The sequence below is a fragment of the Desmodus rotundus genome, chromosome 9 (genome assembly GCF_022682495.2).
Source record: "Desmodus rotundus isolate HL8 chromosome 9, HLdesRot8A.1, whole genome shotgun sequence".
In the NCBI taxonomy this organism is placed as follows: domain Eukaryota; kingdom Metazoa; phylum Chordata; class Mammalia; order Chiroptera; family Phyllostomidae; genus Desmodus; species Desmodus rotundus.
Window position 1 is genome coordinate 54065110 of NC_071395.1, and position 18365 is coordinate 54083474.

At 43.2% G+C, this 18365-nt stretch overlaps 1 protein-coding gene across 1 annotated transcript; it reads left to right on the forward strand.

Moving 5' to 3' along the window:
* The first annotated feature begins 10414 nt into the window (after positions 1–10414).
* NEFM (neurofilament medium chain) lies at positions 10415–15628 on the forward strand. The gene is made up of 3 exons (XM_024560953.4): positions 10415–11544; positions 12274–12398; positions 13775–15628. Exons 1-3 carry the CDS (start codon positions 10465–10467, stop codon positions 15138–15140), a joined length of 2571 nt encoding a protein of 856 aa, XP_024416721.1. The 5' UTR covers positions 10415–10464; the 3' UTR covers positions 15141–15628.
* Positions 15629–18365: the final 2737 nt, after the last annotated feature.

Here is an 18365-nt window from a genome sequence, read left to right on the forward strand (position 1 = left end):
CCTCCTCCAGAAAGTTCTCCCTGATGTTCTTCTACCCTTCTCACCAGTTAGTTTAGTTTATCTCTACCATAACTAGAAATAGCAACCCCATAGTCCACCCCACCCCCCACACACAGTAACTCTGTCTTTATTTGCCTGGATATACCAAGCTAGGATTCTGCCTTTCATGTAATTCCCCAGTGTCCAACACAGTGCCTAATACTGAAGCAGCTAGTGTTTGTTAAAAGTTTTAGGAAAAAAGGTAGGACTTCATTTACTCATTCACACAACAAATACAGATTGGGCACTTGTGATCCATAAAACACTGGGGAATACACAAGTGTGTGTAAGACTGTATCTGTCACCGAGAACTTTGAATTCAGAGTATTGAGATGTTATTACATGTGCTGTATGTGGGAGCACCTAAATTTGTACCTGAGGGGAAAGTGGGAAGGATTTGTAGAAGTGGGGTTTTCCTAGGACCAAGTCCCAGGAATGCAAAAGAGACTGGAAACCCCAAAGCGGACACCCACATAGATGGGATGTGGGATCATCAACAAAACCAGATGATGTAATCATGACATGAACACACCCTTTATTCAGAAAGGCACACAGATGCCACCGTTACGAGTTTCCAAGGAGGCTTCACATTCCCAAAGTGTACTGAGTGTGACAGAAGGCTAGGACCCCGTGGGCTGACAGGGGGCAGGAGAAAACAGCAAATTCTACTAAATGAGTCACAGTGGCTAAGGAAGGATTTTTCATCATTAGGCATCCAGTTCCTAATAATTTTGTGTAATCCAAATCCCAAAGCCAATTGTTATCATGACTAATGTAGGATACATGGTATTTCTTTTCAAGGTCAACTTTGTTCAGGGAAAAATGAGGAACAGTTCTCTTCCTTGACTCTTTCTTATATAACAGAAGCCAAAGCAGATTTATTCAAATGAAAAGAAAGGTGAGTCAGAGCACTTTGTCCCGTAAACAACACAAATGGATTAAGGCTGACTGGCCTCCAGGTAATGTATATATGCACTATGGTCACATAACCCTGATTTTAGTATATAAAATAGAGGACCGAGAAATTTACTTAAGATTATTCATGACTGCCTCTCCACTGTTTTAATAGATTTAAAAAGCTGCTTCCTTGCCAGGCATCCCATTGTAAACCTTCCTTGATGAATAGTGCAGGCCACGCTATTTCTTCTGCCAAGATTCATTGTTTATTATTGGATCTCTCAAAGTAGATTTAGTTTGAAGAGTTTGACATCTACCAAAGATTGTGAAGACATAATGATTAGAACATTTTCTTTTAAATTTAAATGTATATAAATATATAGATATATGAGAATGAATGATATGGTGATAAATTAATGTATAATACAAATTAAAATCTAAAAGCTAAAACAAAAGTACCTATAAACATAAATAATAGATACCAGATAAAGAATAGATAAATGATTGTTGGGAATCACCATGCCCGATTTCAGAAGCTGTAACCCTCATGGCTAAGGCTGAGTAAAGAGACCTTGGGGCTGAAAGCCACTAAGAAGACAAAGCTTACCTTCCTGGCAGGGGCACCACCTCTGCCCCCTTTTATTTCACCCTGCTTGGCCCTGGGTGCATGACCGGTTAGCCAATGACAGGTAAGATTTCTCAAGAGAGGGATGACCTAAAACAGGCACAGTCGCAAAGGGGCCCTCAGGGAAGGACTTGGGGGGCAATAGAAAAAGGGGGTGGTGGACCCTCACCCCTCAGCTTTGACATGCCCTGAGTCCTCATTCTGTCTGCAAGAAGTCTCCTAATCTCTTGGCTGCCTTACTTCCCCTGGCTGACTTAAGCCTGAAACAATGCCAGAGGGAAGTACAGCCCTAGGAAGGAATGTGCGGTTCCCTGGAGCAATCAGGTCTAAGAAAGAATGCATAAAATCCTGTGAAACCCTGCTTTGCTAAGAATGCCCTGAATTTTCTGATAAGGGTCCAAGAGTGAAATGAGTTTGTCTCCCAAAGTTTTATGGCCCTTTAGCTAACTGACCCTTACTCAGAATAAGCCCTCATAGTTCTTTAAATGTTATCTATTGTTTGATCATAACTGCCTGAGCATAAAGAATGAGGACCGGAGAAACAAGATGGTGGCGTAGGTAGACACACTGCGCCTCCTCGCACAACCAGAACTGACAGAAAATCAAATGGCAAGGAGGTCTGACACCCAAGAAATAAAAAATAAACATTCATCCAGACTGGTAGGAGGGGCGGAGACGGGCAGCCGGGGCAGAGAGGACTCACATTGCCATGGTGGGACCGAGACTGGCAGAGTGTGGGACAAACGGGGCAGGCAGTCTGACCACTAGCAGACCCTGTGACCCCACATTCGTGCACAGATAAACCGGACGAACAGCGGGGAGCAAAGCAGACCGCACAACCCAGGGCTCCAGCGCGGGGAAATAAAGCCTCAAACCTCTGATTGAAAACGCCCGTGGGGGTTGGGGCGGCAGCAGGAGAAACTCCCAGCCTCACAGGAGAGGTCGTTGGGGAGACCCACAGGGGCTTAGGGCATGCACAAGCCCACCCACTCGGGAACTAGCACCAGAGAGGCCCAGTTTGATTGTGGGTAGTGGAGTGAAAGATTGAAATACAGTGGAGAGTGGAGCGGGCACCATTGCTCCCTCCCGGCCCCTCCCCCATGTACAGCGTAACAGCACAGTGACCAGTGTTACCCCTCCCCACCCCGGGAACACCTAAGGCTCCGCCCCTTAAGTAAAAGACTCGCCAAGACAAAAAAAAAAAAAAAGGCCCAAATGACAGAAAACTTCAAAGCTCCAGAAAAAATACAACTAAGCGAGGAAGAGATAGCCAACCTATCAGATGCACAGTTCAAAACACTGGTTATCAAGACGCTCACAGAATTGGCTGAATTTGTTCGAAAAGTAGATGAAAAAATGAAGGCTATGCTAAGAGAAACAAAGGAAAATGTACAGGGAACCAATAGTGATGCGAAGGAAACTGGGACTCAAATCAACAGTGTGGACCAGAAGGAAGAAAGAAACATCCAACCAGAAAAGAATGAAGAAACAAGAATTTGGAAAAATGAGGAGAGGCTTAGGAACCTCCAGGACATCTTGAAATGTTCCAACATCAGAATCATAGGGGTGCCAGAAGGAGAAGAGGAAGAACAAGAAATTGAAAACTTATTTGAACAAATAATGAAGGAGAACTTCCCCAGTCTGGCAAAGGAAATAGACTTCCAGGAAGTCCAGGAAGCTCAGAGAGTCCCAAAGAAGCTGGACCCAAGGAGGAACACACCAAGGCACATCATAATTACATTACCTAAGATTAAACAGGAGAGAATCTTAGAAGCAGCAAGAGAAAAAGACACAGTTACCTACAAAGGAGTTCCCATAAGACTGTCAGCTGATTTCTCAAAAGAGACCTTACAGGCAAGAAGGGGCTGGCAAGAAGTATTCCAAGTCATGAAAGGCAAGGACCTACATCCAAGATTGCTCTATTCAGCAAAGCTATCATTTAGAATGGAAGGAAAGATAAAGCACTTCTCAGATAAGGTCAAGTTGGGGAAGTTCATCATCACCAAGCCCTTATTATATGAAATGTTAAAGGGAGTTACCTCAGAAAAAGAAGATAAAAAATAGGAACAGTAAAAATGACAGCAAACTCACAGTTATTAATGACCACACCTAAAACAAAAACAAAAGCAAACTAGGCAAACAACTAGAACAGGAACAGAACCACAGAAATGGAGATCACATGGAGGGTTGTCAATAGGGGAGTGGGAGGGGGAGAGGGGGGAAAGGTACAGAGAATAAGTAGCATGGATGATAGGTGGAAAATAGACAGGGGGAGGATAAGAATAGTGTAGGAAATGTAGAAGTCAAAGAACTTATAAGTATGACCCATGGACATGAACTATAGGGGGGGAATGTGGGAGGGAGGGGGTGGGCAGGATGGAGTGGAGTGAAGGGGGGGATGGGACAACTGTAATAACATAATCAATAAATATATTTTAAAAATGCTTGAAAAAAAAAAGAATGAGGACCTTCCTTAATGTAATGCTCCCAGAAAGCAATGAAAGCCTGTCCAGGCAAGGGTTGGGGTGCTCTCTCACTCAGAGAGTGGCCATGCTGTCCCTTTTCTCCACCAGACTTCTGCAGTCTATGTGAATTTTTTCATCACATCCACAACACCACGGACACTGCTGGCCAGAGTCCACATCAGGTGATTAGAGATATTACCCACAAATCAAAAATTTGAATAAATGAGTTAGATGTCCTTCAAATTACATAGAACATTAATTTGGTATGAAAAAAATAACAAAGACAAGTAATTCCACATTTTCATTTTTAAATATCTTTAATAAAGTCACAAGCCAAGAAATAATGTTCATCTGAGAAAAATGTTAAAATCTTTAGTTTTTATATAATTAGAAAAAAGCAGCAAAAGAATGCATAGTGCATGCCCTGGACATTTTGAACATGACCTAACAGTTCAACAACTAGCTTTAAGTGAAATTGCCGAGCTTGATGGCACATCTGTCAAGGCCGCAAGCACTAGGGAGAGGCCAGCCTCCCTCTAGCACACCCGACTCCTGGGTTCACACTCTACCCACCAGTTCCCAGCTGCCACGGTACTCAGCCTGCCTGTGCCCGCATGCTCAATGCTTTTTCTACAAAAATGGGGATAATGATAGTATTATCTCAAAGGACTGTGATGGTTAAATGAGATAATCCAACAAAGCCTTGGCATAGTGATGGGCACATAAAGACCAGTTATTACTTATTGTTTATTACTAAAGTCTGCCTACTTTTTTTTTTATAATGCTGTTGAGACTGGCTTTGATGCCCCAATGAAGGAATTTTTAAAAAACCATTAGCACTAGTGTCAGAAGATATGAGTTCTGGTCCTGGCTCTACCACTTACCCAATGGGTGGCCTTGGACCAATCTCTCAGTTAACTTCATCACCTGTAAAATGGGAGTAATTTGCTCTCTTCCCTGTCTATCCCAGGGCAGATGAGATAACAGGTGGGTTTTATTGTTTGCTTTGCTTCTTTGTTGTAAAGCACTATTCACATGAAAAATCTGGTGGTGGTGGCCAATGAGGATGGCTTTGGGATTCAGGTCACCATAAAATGTAAAAGAATACAGTGTTCAAGCAGGACTAGGCCAGCTCACAGGTGACTACTGCTGTCACCTCACCACCATCAGCTCCACAATGACACTGCTCTCAATAAAATAAGGAACAAGAGAGGCCAAGACAGACAGAAATTAATACACAGACCAAATTAAGCTTTCTTAATCCATTATCATTAGTATTGTATTATTAATTGTTATTATTATTTTACCTTTTGTGATATAAAAGGCCCTAAGAAATCTTTTCTTAAAGAGGAAAATGAGAGTCAAACAGTTGGCTATAACCCAGGTCTCACGCCATGCAGTACTGCATTCCTTCCTCTAAGGTAGCAAGCTGCATATTTACATACTTATTTTGCAAAGCGGGGTGTGGAGTTATATAAATAGAAAGGTCCATCTGTATTTAAGTTATAGGGGAAAAGCTAGAAGAAAATACTTATTGTCTCTCTGCATTCTGTAAATTTCCACACTAAGTAAATGTTAGTTTTAAAAAAATAGGTGACTGAAAATATTCTAAATTACACAATGCTCATGGCCACCTAAGTAAAAAGAAGTATTCTGGCAGTGAGCCCATTTTCAGATGGTTCTGAACGAGCTTTTCAGAACCACTGGGATTATGAAGGAAGAGCACAGTCCTGGCACAATGAGACTTAATTATTAGGTGGGGATTTTTCCTGACTTTGTTTTCTGTCCCTGGGTTCAGCTTTCTTCAGAAATATCATCCAAAGATAATGGATCATTGATCTGCTCTAGTTTTACAAAGTTCATTTTAATTAAGAGTTTCTAATAAAATAATTATGTCCCTTGCAAGTCAGGCTTGGGTGAGCTTGATATAAAATGTGCTATAAATACTGTATGGCTGCACTGCTGCAAAGTTATGAGCAATGCAGGGTTTTAGAAATTCAAGTGCACATCATCAGGGTCTGCCCATTTACAGAGAAAGCCAACGTGTCCAGTTAAAATCATGCTGAAAATTAATACAGCAGAACTGTTTTATTACTCATCTACTGAATTTTATTTTTAGGATCACTTTTGGGAAAGCTAGCTGATATACTTTAAAAAAAAGTGTAAGGCCTCCTCCTCTCTCTTTGACAGAACTGATTCCAGGTGGTGGGATGAAGGCATTACACAGCACAAAAAAAAAAAAAAAAAAAATCAAGCTATGTTAAAGCAGAAAGCTAATACTTTCCTCCTTAAAACATGAAATTTCCAGATATAGAATTTCAAAACTGACTAAGCTTATATTTGGAACAATATAAAGATATGAAATGTTTTCAAATTGTTAAAATAATTCAATTAACTTTTCATAAAAACAGTCACTGACAAAATATAAGGCAATATTCAATGAACAAAAATTCTGGTGAGGGAAACAAACACCATTTCACTGTTTAATGCAAGCAAAAGAGCACCATGGTTCAGGTGGGTGTGGTTTAATTAAAGATGATAAGGACACGTATGTCCCAATTTTCCTGACAACAGCCTTTCCATCCTGATGATGTGTTTATTTTGCTCTCAAAATCTGAAATCAAAAAGAACAAAAATCAAAGCTGCTCTTCAAGTTTGACATCCTCAGGGTCAAGTAGAAGTAAGTGTTATAGTTTTCATTTTCCTTTTGTTCCCTCTCCCCGGTACAAAGTCCCTGGCTCCCTACATCAGCAACCCCTTCACTAATTAGCAAAAGATGGTGTATGAATAATCGTTCCTCCTGAGTTCTAACCTCAGATCCCAGGCAAAAGGCTCAGGGGTAAGACATCACAGCAGACTGGGAGAAGGCACAGACCGTCTAATCTTAGATCCAACCTACCAACGTGATGGAGGTGTCTTCCTGCGTGCCTCTTGCTTGCTGCGGGTTCCCACATCCCATCCTCACATTGTTCTGTATCAGAAAAAATATTCTCTGAAAGGTAAGTAAATATGGCAAGAAGGAAGAAAATGCCCAACTTCTTATTTTTCTCACCTTATTATTTGACCCAATAAATGTCTTATGAATATGACAAATATGAGTAAGCCCTTGTGCAAAGGGTCTCTCCACACTGCTGTCAGCTAAGACCTCACATTAGCTATCCTTTAACTACACAGTTAACACCTGCACTTAATCTACTGAGGGAAGACACAGTATGCTCTGTACTTCCCTCTAAAAGGACTTAAAACACACCATAACTTATGATAAAAATGCATAAATTTTAAATTTTCAACTAAATCATATGTGTAACTTACCTATTTAAAATAAATTATAAAAGTATGAGAGTCAAACTCAACAGTGTGGAAAATTCAGTTAAATGCTTATGCTTTTTTTTTGTTTCTTGTTCATACTTTCTGAAGATTCTGTAGCCTTATTGTCATTAGGGTAAAAAAAAAATGCAAAGCCTTACATTTCTTTCTATGAAAAATATTAGCATGATAAATGTTCTTCAAAAATATGAGGCAAAGAAGGAAAACAAATGGTACAGGTTTTTTAGAAGTTTTTGTACTATACTCACGGATGAGCATAACCTTCAAACCACCTTCAAAAATAATGATTAAAGTGAAAAGCCTAATGCAAAATAAAACATTTTGCTACACGTGAAACTGGATCAATCATTTCTTAAGCCACAGGAACTTCTTTCCTTAACGAGGTGACTGTGATGACTTTGTATGAACTGCTGTGGTCATACTGAACAATGCTGCACATGACACTGAAGTTACAATTTCACGTTACAGTCTAGACACTCTCTGAATTGAGCTTGAGTAATTGGCCATCATTTTGTTTGTACGCAATGCTTTCCTCCTTCTGTAACTGGTTGGAAGCCTAACAATCTCTGAGCTAGTTAAGATGCAAAGCAAAACAGGCTAATTGAAGTTAGACATGTGTTTCCTTGTAAATGCCTCTCTGCAGACTCATCTCAGTTTCTCAGACCTGAAGAATGGAGCAGCCGCCGTCTGCCCATTAACCATTTGCTCTCATTTCAGGAAGTGCTTCCAGTGGGTATGCAACATGAAATTGTTACAGGCTTCTATATTTTTTAAATAAAAGTAGAAACTAGCAAGTAACTAAAGCATAATTACTTCAGAAGTAGCATTCAGCCTTATCTGGTGACATGTTTCTTGTAGTCCAACCTAGAGAATGGTAGTACTTCACAAAAGGGCAGGGCATTTTCTTTCTTTTTTCTTTTATTTGCTCATCTGAAACCAGAATATTCTGTTTTTACAATATTCACAGGTCAGCCCCTCCCTCTGTTATCTGTCTCTCCCAACAGCTGGAGACATGGGTTCTCTTGGCCTGGAAGATAACCCATCTATCACTCAGCAAACTAGAACAGCCTTCCCACACACAACCTGCAATTCTGCAGTTTGACATTCGTGGACCAAAAGTAACTCCCTAAATTAACCCCTGCTACTTTAAAATTCAAGGAGCACAAGAGATCTTATAAAAATAAAAACCTCTAGAAACCCAGGCCTTTTCTGACTACTTACTGATTGACATGCTCTTGCCATTTAACAAAACTAGGACCAGAGAAAACACGAGTGAAAGAAAACATTGAGGCCAGGTCTCTACTTCTCACAAGCAGTGTTTTCTCCTCAGCCACATGCCGTCACTTGTGCCTGTGGCCCCAGCAAACGCAGTCATTAGTCCCACATACTGCTCCTCACTTTGTCTTGCGGTATTCTAAACTTTTTCACCCTGAATTTCCCCAAAAGACGTTTTAACAGCAGTGCACCAGGCAGCAGGAAGTCGGAGTAGACTCCTTGTGTAAATAAACATGCTTAAAGACATGGTAAATCTATTCCAAATTTAAATCTAAATGAGGAAATGCATTACATTTTAAATGGAGAAAAATATCTGGTTTTATTCAAGGTTGTGGTGAATCTGATTGGCAACTTTCAAATTAATTTTAAATTAATTCAGATGCTTTTCAATCTTCGCCATTACCCACAGGGAATGCTGAAGAGAAAGATGATAAGGCAATTGTTTGTGCTCAAACTTACAAACTATATTCCGCTGGACTTTTCATCTCAGCAGATTTCAAGTTCCCCTCCCAAGGAACATTTGACCTTCAAATTTCAGACTGTGTATCTCTTGATATCGTGCATCCATCATATGTTAGAAAACTCAAACTGACTACAAATATATTATTTCTGTTACTTGACTTTAACAAATGTTCAGTGGTTTTCAAAATCTGCAATCTGTTCATGGTGCCAACCCTGCATTGCAGAGGAATCTTAGCGTGGGTTTCCAGCTTGGGCTCCTGCAAACAAAGTCACTACAAACAGGTTTTAATTTGGCCACGGGAAAGTGGAGGTAGGAACCCCCCACACCGCCAACCTGACAGGCAATGCGGGGCGCGAGCCCCCAGGGAGGCAGAGTCCCTAGGCTCGCAGGCCTGGGCGCTGTCCTTGGTGCTGACGGCGTCACGGCGATCTCCAGCGCCTTACCTTCCGCCCCCGTGGAAGCTGCGGACGTCCCCCAAACGATAAGCAGAACACAGCTTTTTATAGAAATAACTACCCCGGCCCATCCATCCTCTTTGTCCCCTTCCCGAAGGCTTCTGGCCGATTGCTCCTCGGAGTCTTTTTGTTTTTTTCTTCTAGTCCCAACTCTCTCAGCTTGGTCTGCTTTAAGAGGAAGAGTGGGGGAAGGGGAAGGAGGCAAGGGGAAATGAAGAGGGGGGAGGAGGAAGGGTGGGGGAGGGGAGGAAGGAGACGGGAAGAAGGAACGGATGGCAAAAAAGGTCAGGAGGCAGGGGCTCAGAGAAAGGTACCGAGAGTGGGACTAAAAAGGGTTTAAAGTGGGAGGGCGAAGAGATGCCACAAAGAGGGAGAAGTGATTAGGCATAGAAAATGGGCAGAGAAAAAGTAATGGAGAAAAGACAACAGAAGAGAAAGTCGTGGGGATAAGAGTGCAGAGGGCTAAGAAAAAAGCAAGGTGGCCAGGGGTCGGGGAGAAAAGCTGCCTGAACGGCGGGAGAGCGAAAAGACAAAGAAAGGGCGTTGTGTGAATACTGGCAATACTGGCATAGAGGGTGAAAAACGCAATCCGAAGGTGAAGAGAAACGGAGAGAGGGGGCTAGAGGGGGAGCAAGTGGTCTAGGACTGAAAGAGGACTGGGGGAGGGGCCAGGGACAAGGTAGCCAAGGCCGGTGTCCGATGCGGCGGGGGCCCACGTGGAGCAGGCGCTGAATCACTGCCGGGCTGACTTTACACCCTTCCCCCCCATCCCTGGGTCCAGAGCCCACAGTCCCCGCCTCCTCGGCCGCCGCCTCCACGGGGCGGGGCCCTAGCCCGGGACCCGCAGCCGCGGCTATAAATGGGCAGCGGCGAGACCAGCAGAACGCTGTGACAGCCACACACCCCGAGGCCTCCAAGATGAGCTACACATTGGACTCGCTGGGCAACCCGTCCGCCTACCGGCGGGTGACCGAAACCCGCTCCAGCTTCAGCCGCGTGAGCGGTTCCCCGTCCAGCGGCTTCCGCTCACAATCGTGGTCCCGTGGCTCGCCCAGCACCGTGTCCTCCTCCTACAAGCGCAGCGCGCTCGGCCCGCGTCTCACCTACAGCTCAGCCATGCTCAGCTCCGCGGAGAGCAGCCTTGACTTCAGCCAATCCTCGTCCCTGCTCAACGGCGTCTCCGCAGCGGGCGGCGACTACAAGTTGTCCCGCTCCAACGAGAAGGAGCAGCTGCAAGGGCTGAACGACCGCTTCGCGGGCTACATCGAGAAGGTGCACTACTTGGAGCAGCAGAACAAGGAAATCGAGGCAGAGATCCAGGCGCTGCGGCAGAAGCAGGCCTCGCACGCCCAGCTGGGCGACGCGTACGACCAGGAGATCCGTGAGCTGCGCGCCACCCTCGAGATGGTGAATCACGAGAAGGCTCAGGTACAGCTGGACTCGGACCACCTGGAGGAAGACATTCACCGGCTCAAGGAGCGCTTCGAGGAGGAGGCACGGCTGCGCGACGACACCGAGGCGGCCATCCGAGCGCTGCGCAAAGACATTGAGGAGGCGTCGCTGGTGAAGGTAGAGCTGGACAAGAAGGTGCAGTCTCTGCAGGATGAGGTTGCCTTCCTACGGAGCAATCACGAGGAAGAGGTGGCGGACCTGCTGGCCCAGATCCAGGCGTCGCACATCACAGTGGAGCGCAAAGATTACCTGAAGACCGACATCTCGTCGGCGCTGAAGGAGATCCGCTCCCAGCTCGAGAGCCACTCCGACCAGAACATGCATCAAGCAGAAGAGTGGTTTAAGTGCCGCTACGCCAAGCTCACCGAGGCAGCCGAGCAGAACAAGGAGGCCATCCGCTCTGCCAAGGAAGAGATTGCCGAGTACCGGCGCCAGCTGCAGTCCAAGAGCATCGAGCTCGAGTCTGTGCGCGGCACCAAGGAGTCCCTGGAGCGACAGCTCAGCGACATCGAGGAGCGCCACAACCACGACCTCAGCAGCTACCAGGTAGGAACCGCGGCTGCGCGGCCCGCCTTGCGCCAGCGCCAGCGCCGCGCGCCCCCGACACTAAGGCACGCGCCCCAGCGGGCTCTCCGCCGCGCACTCTGGTGGCCGCTGGCCAGTGCGCGCGAGCGCGACGCACACCCAGGTTGGAGGCGCAATGCGTGTTCGCCGCTACCGGTCACTTCCACACTCTTCCCCCGCCCACCATCGCCAGCTTCTACAAGCCATGACTTTTTTTCAAAACGTGCTTTTTGTCCTCGGGAGTTCTAGTTTTTGCACGCTTGCATATTTAAAGTAGGAGGTATACATTTGGGTAGCTGATTAAATAGCAACTTTAAGATAGCTTCTGCAGAAACGCATGCATTCTCTCCTTTTCCAGCGGTGATCAGAAATCTCGAAATTAGCTTCAGCCCAAAGAGCTCCCATGGGAAGGGCCAGGTCAGGCGTGGGGTGTCCCTATGCACCTTTTTTTCCCTCTCGAGATTTATTCTAAATCCACTGGGCTTAGTGAGTGAGGTGCCCAGGAAATGTTATATTGATCCTATTTGTTTGTTTCTTTGAGAACCCCTTAGATTTTGTTAACGGGAGAATGGTGTCTGGGAACAATATCCGAGAGGGTTGCACAGCTAAAAGCATTCGCAGAGGGGAGGTGGGGAGGGGTAGCAAGTGATTTTCGAAAGAAGTTGCGGCTTGGAAGGGTGAGTCGATGGAGACATTCCGTGTCTGTTTCAGGACACCATCCAACAGTTGGAAAATGAACTTCGAGGCACGAAGTGGGAAATGGCTCGTCATTTGCGCGAGTACCAGGATCTCCTCAACGTCAAGATGGCTCTGGATATTGAGATCGCTGCGTACAGGTATGGTGTTCACTGCGGACGTGACGGAAATACCGCACTGCGGAGGCTGACTTGAGAGAACCTTCATCACTTCAGTAAAGCGAGCAGGTTTCAGAAGTTTTAAATCAGTGCCTGTTTTCCCTTCTTGATTAAAAAGAAATTATTCTAAAGAATTGCAAATGTCATTTTATCACTTTTTATACAGCTTTAAAAGAGTAAGCACCAGTTGAAATTGTTTTGAATTACGTGGGGGAAGGAGGCACGCCTTAATTTCAATGCTATGCTTAAGCTTTTTATTTTAGTCAAAAGTATTTTCCAAATGTTTGAAGCAAAAACGGAGCTTTAGTATTTAATATTTCATCTAGTGGTTTCAGCTTTTCAGCGTTACAATGTCAAGGACAAGTACCAAGACGTTCCATTTCTCTGTTACAGCTTACTATTGCCATCATCTGGTTTAGAATAGATATAGATCGATATATTAGAATATGTATTTATTCTTATAGCTATATAGATAATTGAGATGTATTCTATTGTATAGTGCATAATATAGATTCTATGTCTAGATATATAGGTCATGTGTGATATATATCTACATACATCCACATCTAGAGATATAAACATATAGACATTAATCTTAATGTAGACAGACTTACGTCTATAGATATAGCTGTGCAGCCAGAGACAGAGAAAAGAGATTATAGGTCTACTAACTGATGTCATCTTGCTGCTGCCTAAGTTCACAGGAGAAAATCATTGACTAAACAGTTTTTCTACTACCAATAAGGTCATTATAATAGCATAAGAATAAAGTGACCTCAGAGAGGTAGCTTTCTTTCCAGGAAAGGTGAGTAATTATATTGAAAAACACTTTATGATTGAACTTTCAGATCAGTTTATAACTTGATACAACCATATTAGCACCAAGCTATTGTATAGGTGTAGATGTAGGTTTAGATACATAGCCTGAGTTCTGATATATGCTAAATAGTTTTGTACATTTTTTTGAGCATTGTATTTGCTAAAAGAAATTTAGTATATACATCCTGAAAGTTCTGATGCTCAGGAAGATCACTAAGGTTTGTTTGTTTGTTTTTTTTACCACTAGGGAGCTTTTCAAGTTGCGCCAAATGGACTGACGCAGCATGGGGATTTGGTGGCTGGGTCTGATTAGTGGATCATTGGGTGTGGTTAGCTACTGCAGCAAGTGTAAGAGTCTGTCACTGAATATAACACAATATACCACTGAAATGATAGCAAGGATTGCACTGACTTCATGGAATCCTTTATTTATGTGATTTTACTTATTCAAAGGCATCTACCGCATTTCCCATTACATTATAAAGCTCAGAAGGCCCAGTAAGATTTTAATTATGTCTTGTCTTTGATTCTTTCCTTAGAAAACTCCTGGAAGGTGAAGAGACCAGATTCAGCACATTTTCAGGAAGCCTCACTGGACCACTGTACACACACCGACAGCCCTCCATCACAATATCCAGCAAGATTCAGAAAACCAAGATGGAGGCTCCCAAGCTAAAGGTACAACACAAATTTGTCGAGGAGATCATAGAGGAAACCAAGGTGGAAGGTGAGAAGTCAGAAATGGAAGAGGCCTTGACAGCTATTGCAGAGGAACTGGCAGTTTCCATGAAAGAAAAGAAGGCAGACGAGGCAGAAGAAAAGAAAGATGAACAAGAAGCTGAAGAAGTGGTAGCGACCAAAAAGTCTCCAGTGAAAGCTATGGCACCGGAACTGAAAGGAGAGGAAGAAGGAGACAAGGAAGAAGAAGAGGAGGAGGAAGAAGATGAGGGTGCCAAATCAGACCAAGCTGAAGAAGGGGGATCTGAGAAAGAAGGTTCCAGTGAAAGAGAGGAAGGTGAGCAAGAAGAAGAAGGGGAGACAGAGGTGGAAGGTGAAGGAGAGGAAGTCGAAGCTAAGGAAGAGAAGAAATCTGAGGAAAAGAGGGAAGAAGTTGTCACCAAGGTGGAGCTGGTAGCAGAAGCCAAGGTGGAAAAGCCAGACAAGGCCAAGTCCCCTGTGCCCAAATCACCAGTGGAGGAGCTGAAGCCCAAAGCAGCAGCTGGAGCTGGGAAAGGTGAGCAGAAAGAGGAAGAAGTGAAAGTGGAGGAAGGAAAGAAAGAAGTAGCAAAGGAAGCTCCCAAGGAGGAGAAAGTAGAGAAGAAGGAGGAGAAGTCGAAAGAGGAGCTAGAGAAGAAGAAAGCAGCAACCCCAGTGAAGGAGGAAGTAACACAGGAGGTGGTGACCATCACCAAATCCATAAAGGTGAGCGTGGAGAAAGGTGCCAAAGAGGAGGGGAAGCCTGAGCAACGGGAAAAGGAGAAAGCAGAAGAGGAGGGAGGGAGTGAGGAGGAAGGCAGTGATCGAGGTTCAAAGGAATCCACGAAGGAAGACATAGCCATCAATGGGGAGGTGGAAGGCAAGGAGGAGGAAGAGCAGGAGACGAAGGAGAAAGGCAGTGGGGGAGAAGAGGAGAAAGGCGTCATCACCAATGGGCTGGACCTGAGTCCAGCAGATGAAAAGAAGGGGGGTGATAAAAGTGAGGGAAAAGTGGTGGTGACCAAAAAGATAGAAAAAATCACCACTGACGGGGAAGATGGTGCTACCAAATACATCACTAAATCTGTCACCGTCACTCAGAAAGTCGAAGAGCATGAGGAGACCTTTGAGGAGAAACTAGTGTCTACTAAAAAGGTAGAGAAAGTCACTTCACATGCCATAGTGAAGGAAGTCTCCCAGGGCGACTAATAATTTGAGTACATTGCAAAAGGTTAAGCCATATGACAATTCCAAAATGCATGTAATTGACAGCTTCAAAATAGAACGGGTTCTCCCATGGGGGCTCCAGTCATTGTATTTTACTTTGTGCAATATGGAGGAACTGCATGCAAGCTCAGGATGCTCCCTCCTCAGTCTTTGGGGGGTTCAAATGCATGATATTGTATGTACCTGGGGAATTGGCCAATTTCCTAAACTGCTGGAAGGGGGGCACTTGGAGAGGGGATGTCTTGAGATGTATTATGCAAAGAACCAACTGAGCCAAAAATAAATGAAACACAGAACTCTTAGCCTTAAGAAAGCTATACATGAATAATTATGTTTACCTCACTGGTGCATTTAAAATGGACTTTCTTTCATGGGAGAACCTCGTTGACATGCACAGTTTGCAACCTTTCGTTGATTGATATTAAATGTTACAGCAGTACTTGCTCAATAAAGGTCATATTGGAAACATAGTCGATTGGTTGGTGTTAACATCATTTCAGAGGAAAGTCTCCACTCCCTGACCCTTTCTTTCCTAAGAGTAGGTGATTTGGGAGATTATAAGCAATCTGCAATTCTTATCAGTATTTCCCTGAGAGTGAATTCTGGGAAAACATAATTGCTGAAAACATTTTCAGGTGTCAAAATCTTTACTTAGCCTACCCTTCATCCCAAAATTTCAAAATTATAGTTTCTGAAAGAAAAATGCAAGCATCCGATAAAAAGTAAAGTTGGTGGGATAGACATCTTGAATCTCCAGGTGTTTCCATCCCAAATGAGAACTCAGAGGACCTCAAGTGAGAGGGACGTGTAAAGGCATCATAACTTGCTTCTTGGAGCTGGGACACAAAGAACCTTGTGGCATTTATACCACTGTTTCCAGAAGAAGCAGGACTGAAATCACCATCAGTCCTAACAGGAAATACCCAGGCTCAGGTGCCTGACTCTGGTTTACACACACACACGCCTGCAGCACCGGTTCTTTGTCAAGTCAGTGGAGACTTGTACTTTAAGTGCGTTATTAATTGGGGTAAGTAAAGTCAAAAAACCCCCACAAATTCTCTGATATAAGCCCTTGAAGTATTTTTCTGGGTTATTGTTTTTTGGAGTTTTTTGTTTTTGTTTATTAACTCACTGTTTTGTTCTTAAGCACAAATGGGCTGTAAGGAAATTTTAAAGCTTAGAATGCCCCATACAACTTTTCCGTACAAGCAGAGTATTTGACACTTTCCAGGACATAGCAGTCTGGTCATAAAAGTTCATTTTCAAATTCAAACAACAAGGCAGAACACTTCTTCCACCATTATATCCCTGAAGTTTTCTTGTTTGTTCGTTTTTAATAACAGGTGAAATGTTAGTATATGTTTGAAAACTCCTGGTCCTTTAGTGAGGAATCGCACCAAAGTGTGTGCCTGTGACATTCCAGAGAGAGCAGCCATCTCAACTGCCCACTGCACGTGGGGTCCAGCGGCACATGGTTTTAACATCATGCTGACTGAGAAAGAGGCCAGTTTATCCCTGTTTCACTCCAGTTACTCCTAAAAGCTGATTTTTAGTAAATCCAAAGTCAAATTAAGGAAAAATCTGCTTAATTTTACACATACAAAAATTCTGAAGTGAGAGGTGGGATTCTTAGTGTGTTTGTTCTCTCTTATGGAAGAACTTCTTCACTAGACAAATTCTCTGTAATCATCCAGGGTCATGCCTCAAAATAGCAAATGCAATGCACTGTAAGTGATTTTTTTAAAAATATTTTAAAAGCCTGATCTTGACCAAGGAAATAATACAAATCCCTTGGCAAAGTGTATCTGTTCTCAACCTTGAAAATCATGAATAATTTATTAATTAATGCATTATTTGTTGCATGTCCATATTTTTTTCTTATCAATAAGATCATCCCAATAATATAGTCCTGGACCCTCTTAATGGCTTTTCAAAATAACTATTTTAATTTCTAAATGTACCCAGGAAGTTCATTGCTAATGTCAATTTGTGTAATAATTTTCCCCATCCTTTAATTTGCCCACCCTCAAAATTTTTATTATATCTGCACATGACTTGTACAATTATTTATTTTTATTCTCTCTTTAAAATAACTCATGTTTTATGTTAAAATATTAATTTTTATGGAGCAATAATATCCATGACAGCCAAAGTGAAACAAGATTTTTAAATATCATCAGCAAAAAGTTACTCTAGTTATGTAGAATTAAAAAGTAAAAAAGAGAATATTGGAAGGACACAGGATAAATCTCAGGATGGAAGGACAACTGAAGGAGGCAGGTGTTGGGAAAGACTAGGAAAGCGCAGGGATCAGGAATCAGCACGCAGCCACAGGGCTCGCAGAACTCGACACTTTGAATCATTTCGTGGGATGTTTGAAAACAGAGCACCCATTTGCCTGACACCTGGGCCAGCAAGGGAAGAAGCATTTTGATCAACAGTCCCACCAAGACTAATACCAATGAGGCGGCAGCAGCATTTTCCCCAAAGTCTGGGAGCTATTATCTGACATGGGAATAGAGGCTGGATCTATATGATAAGCTGGTTGAATCTTTTAAATACCTACTAGTATATTGCCATTGCTATAAAAATACTCTTCTGTCTCCTGCTAAAATCATCTCATTTACCAGGTCTGGCCCCTGAGCCTTCATAGTTTAGAAACTCCCTTGTGTAGCACACACTGTTTAAGAATGACAGGATCAATCAGCACCCCCTCCTCCAAGGCCAGCCCTCGAGACTTGACCCTTCAGCTCCTAACTCTGTTTTCAATCATCTTATTTTTTGTCTAAGAAGGAAAGAATCTAATAATACTTTCACATATTCCAAAAGGCAGACCACCGTCTTTCCCTCTTGAAATACAATAGAACAACATACTTTTGATAAGCCATGCAGACATTTATTAATGTATCAATTTGCTTGGTTGATTCACTAACTCAAATATTTATGGTAGCCTAGGGCCTGAGGATACAGTGATTTTTTTCTTCTGGAATTCACTAATTCTGTTGTCAATGCCAATTGCTATACTACTGTTTTAAGAGGAAACAATTTAAAATTCACATTTCCAAATATGTTCAGTGACACTAAGCAAAAACTGCCAAGTGTTTAGGAAATTTCTCTGACTACAAACAGCCCCTGGCTACAGTGAAATTAAGCCTTTGAAAAATACAATCTACATTTCCAGTAGATTGCCTTAGAGATGTTATCTCA

What these genes read in the sequence shown, in the direction of transcription:
- NEFM (XM_024560953.4), top strand. Translation starts at nt 10,465, where the DNA reads ATGAGCTACACATTGGACTCGCTGGGCAACCCGTCCGCCTACCGGCGG. An exon ending in ACGACCTCAGCAGCTACCAG is followed by an intron (nt 11,545 to 12,273) that starts GTAGGAACCGCG and finishes TGTCTGTTTCAG; the next exon opens with GACACCATCCAACAGTTGGA. An exon ending in ATTGAGATCGCTGCGTACAG is followed by an intron (nt 12,399 to 13,774) that starts GTATGGTGTTCA and finishes TTCTTTCCTTAG; the next exon opens with AAAACTCCTGGAAGGTGAAG.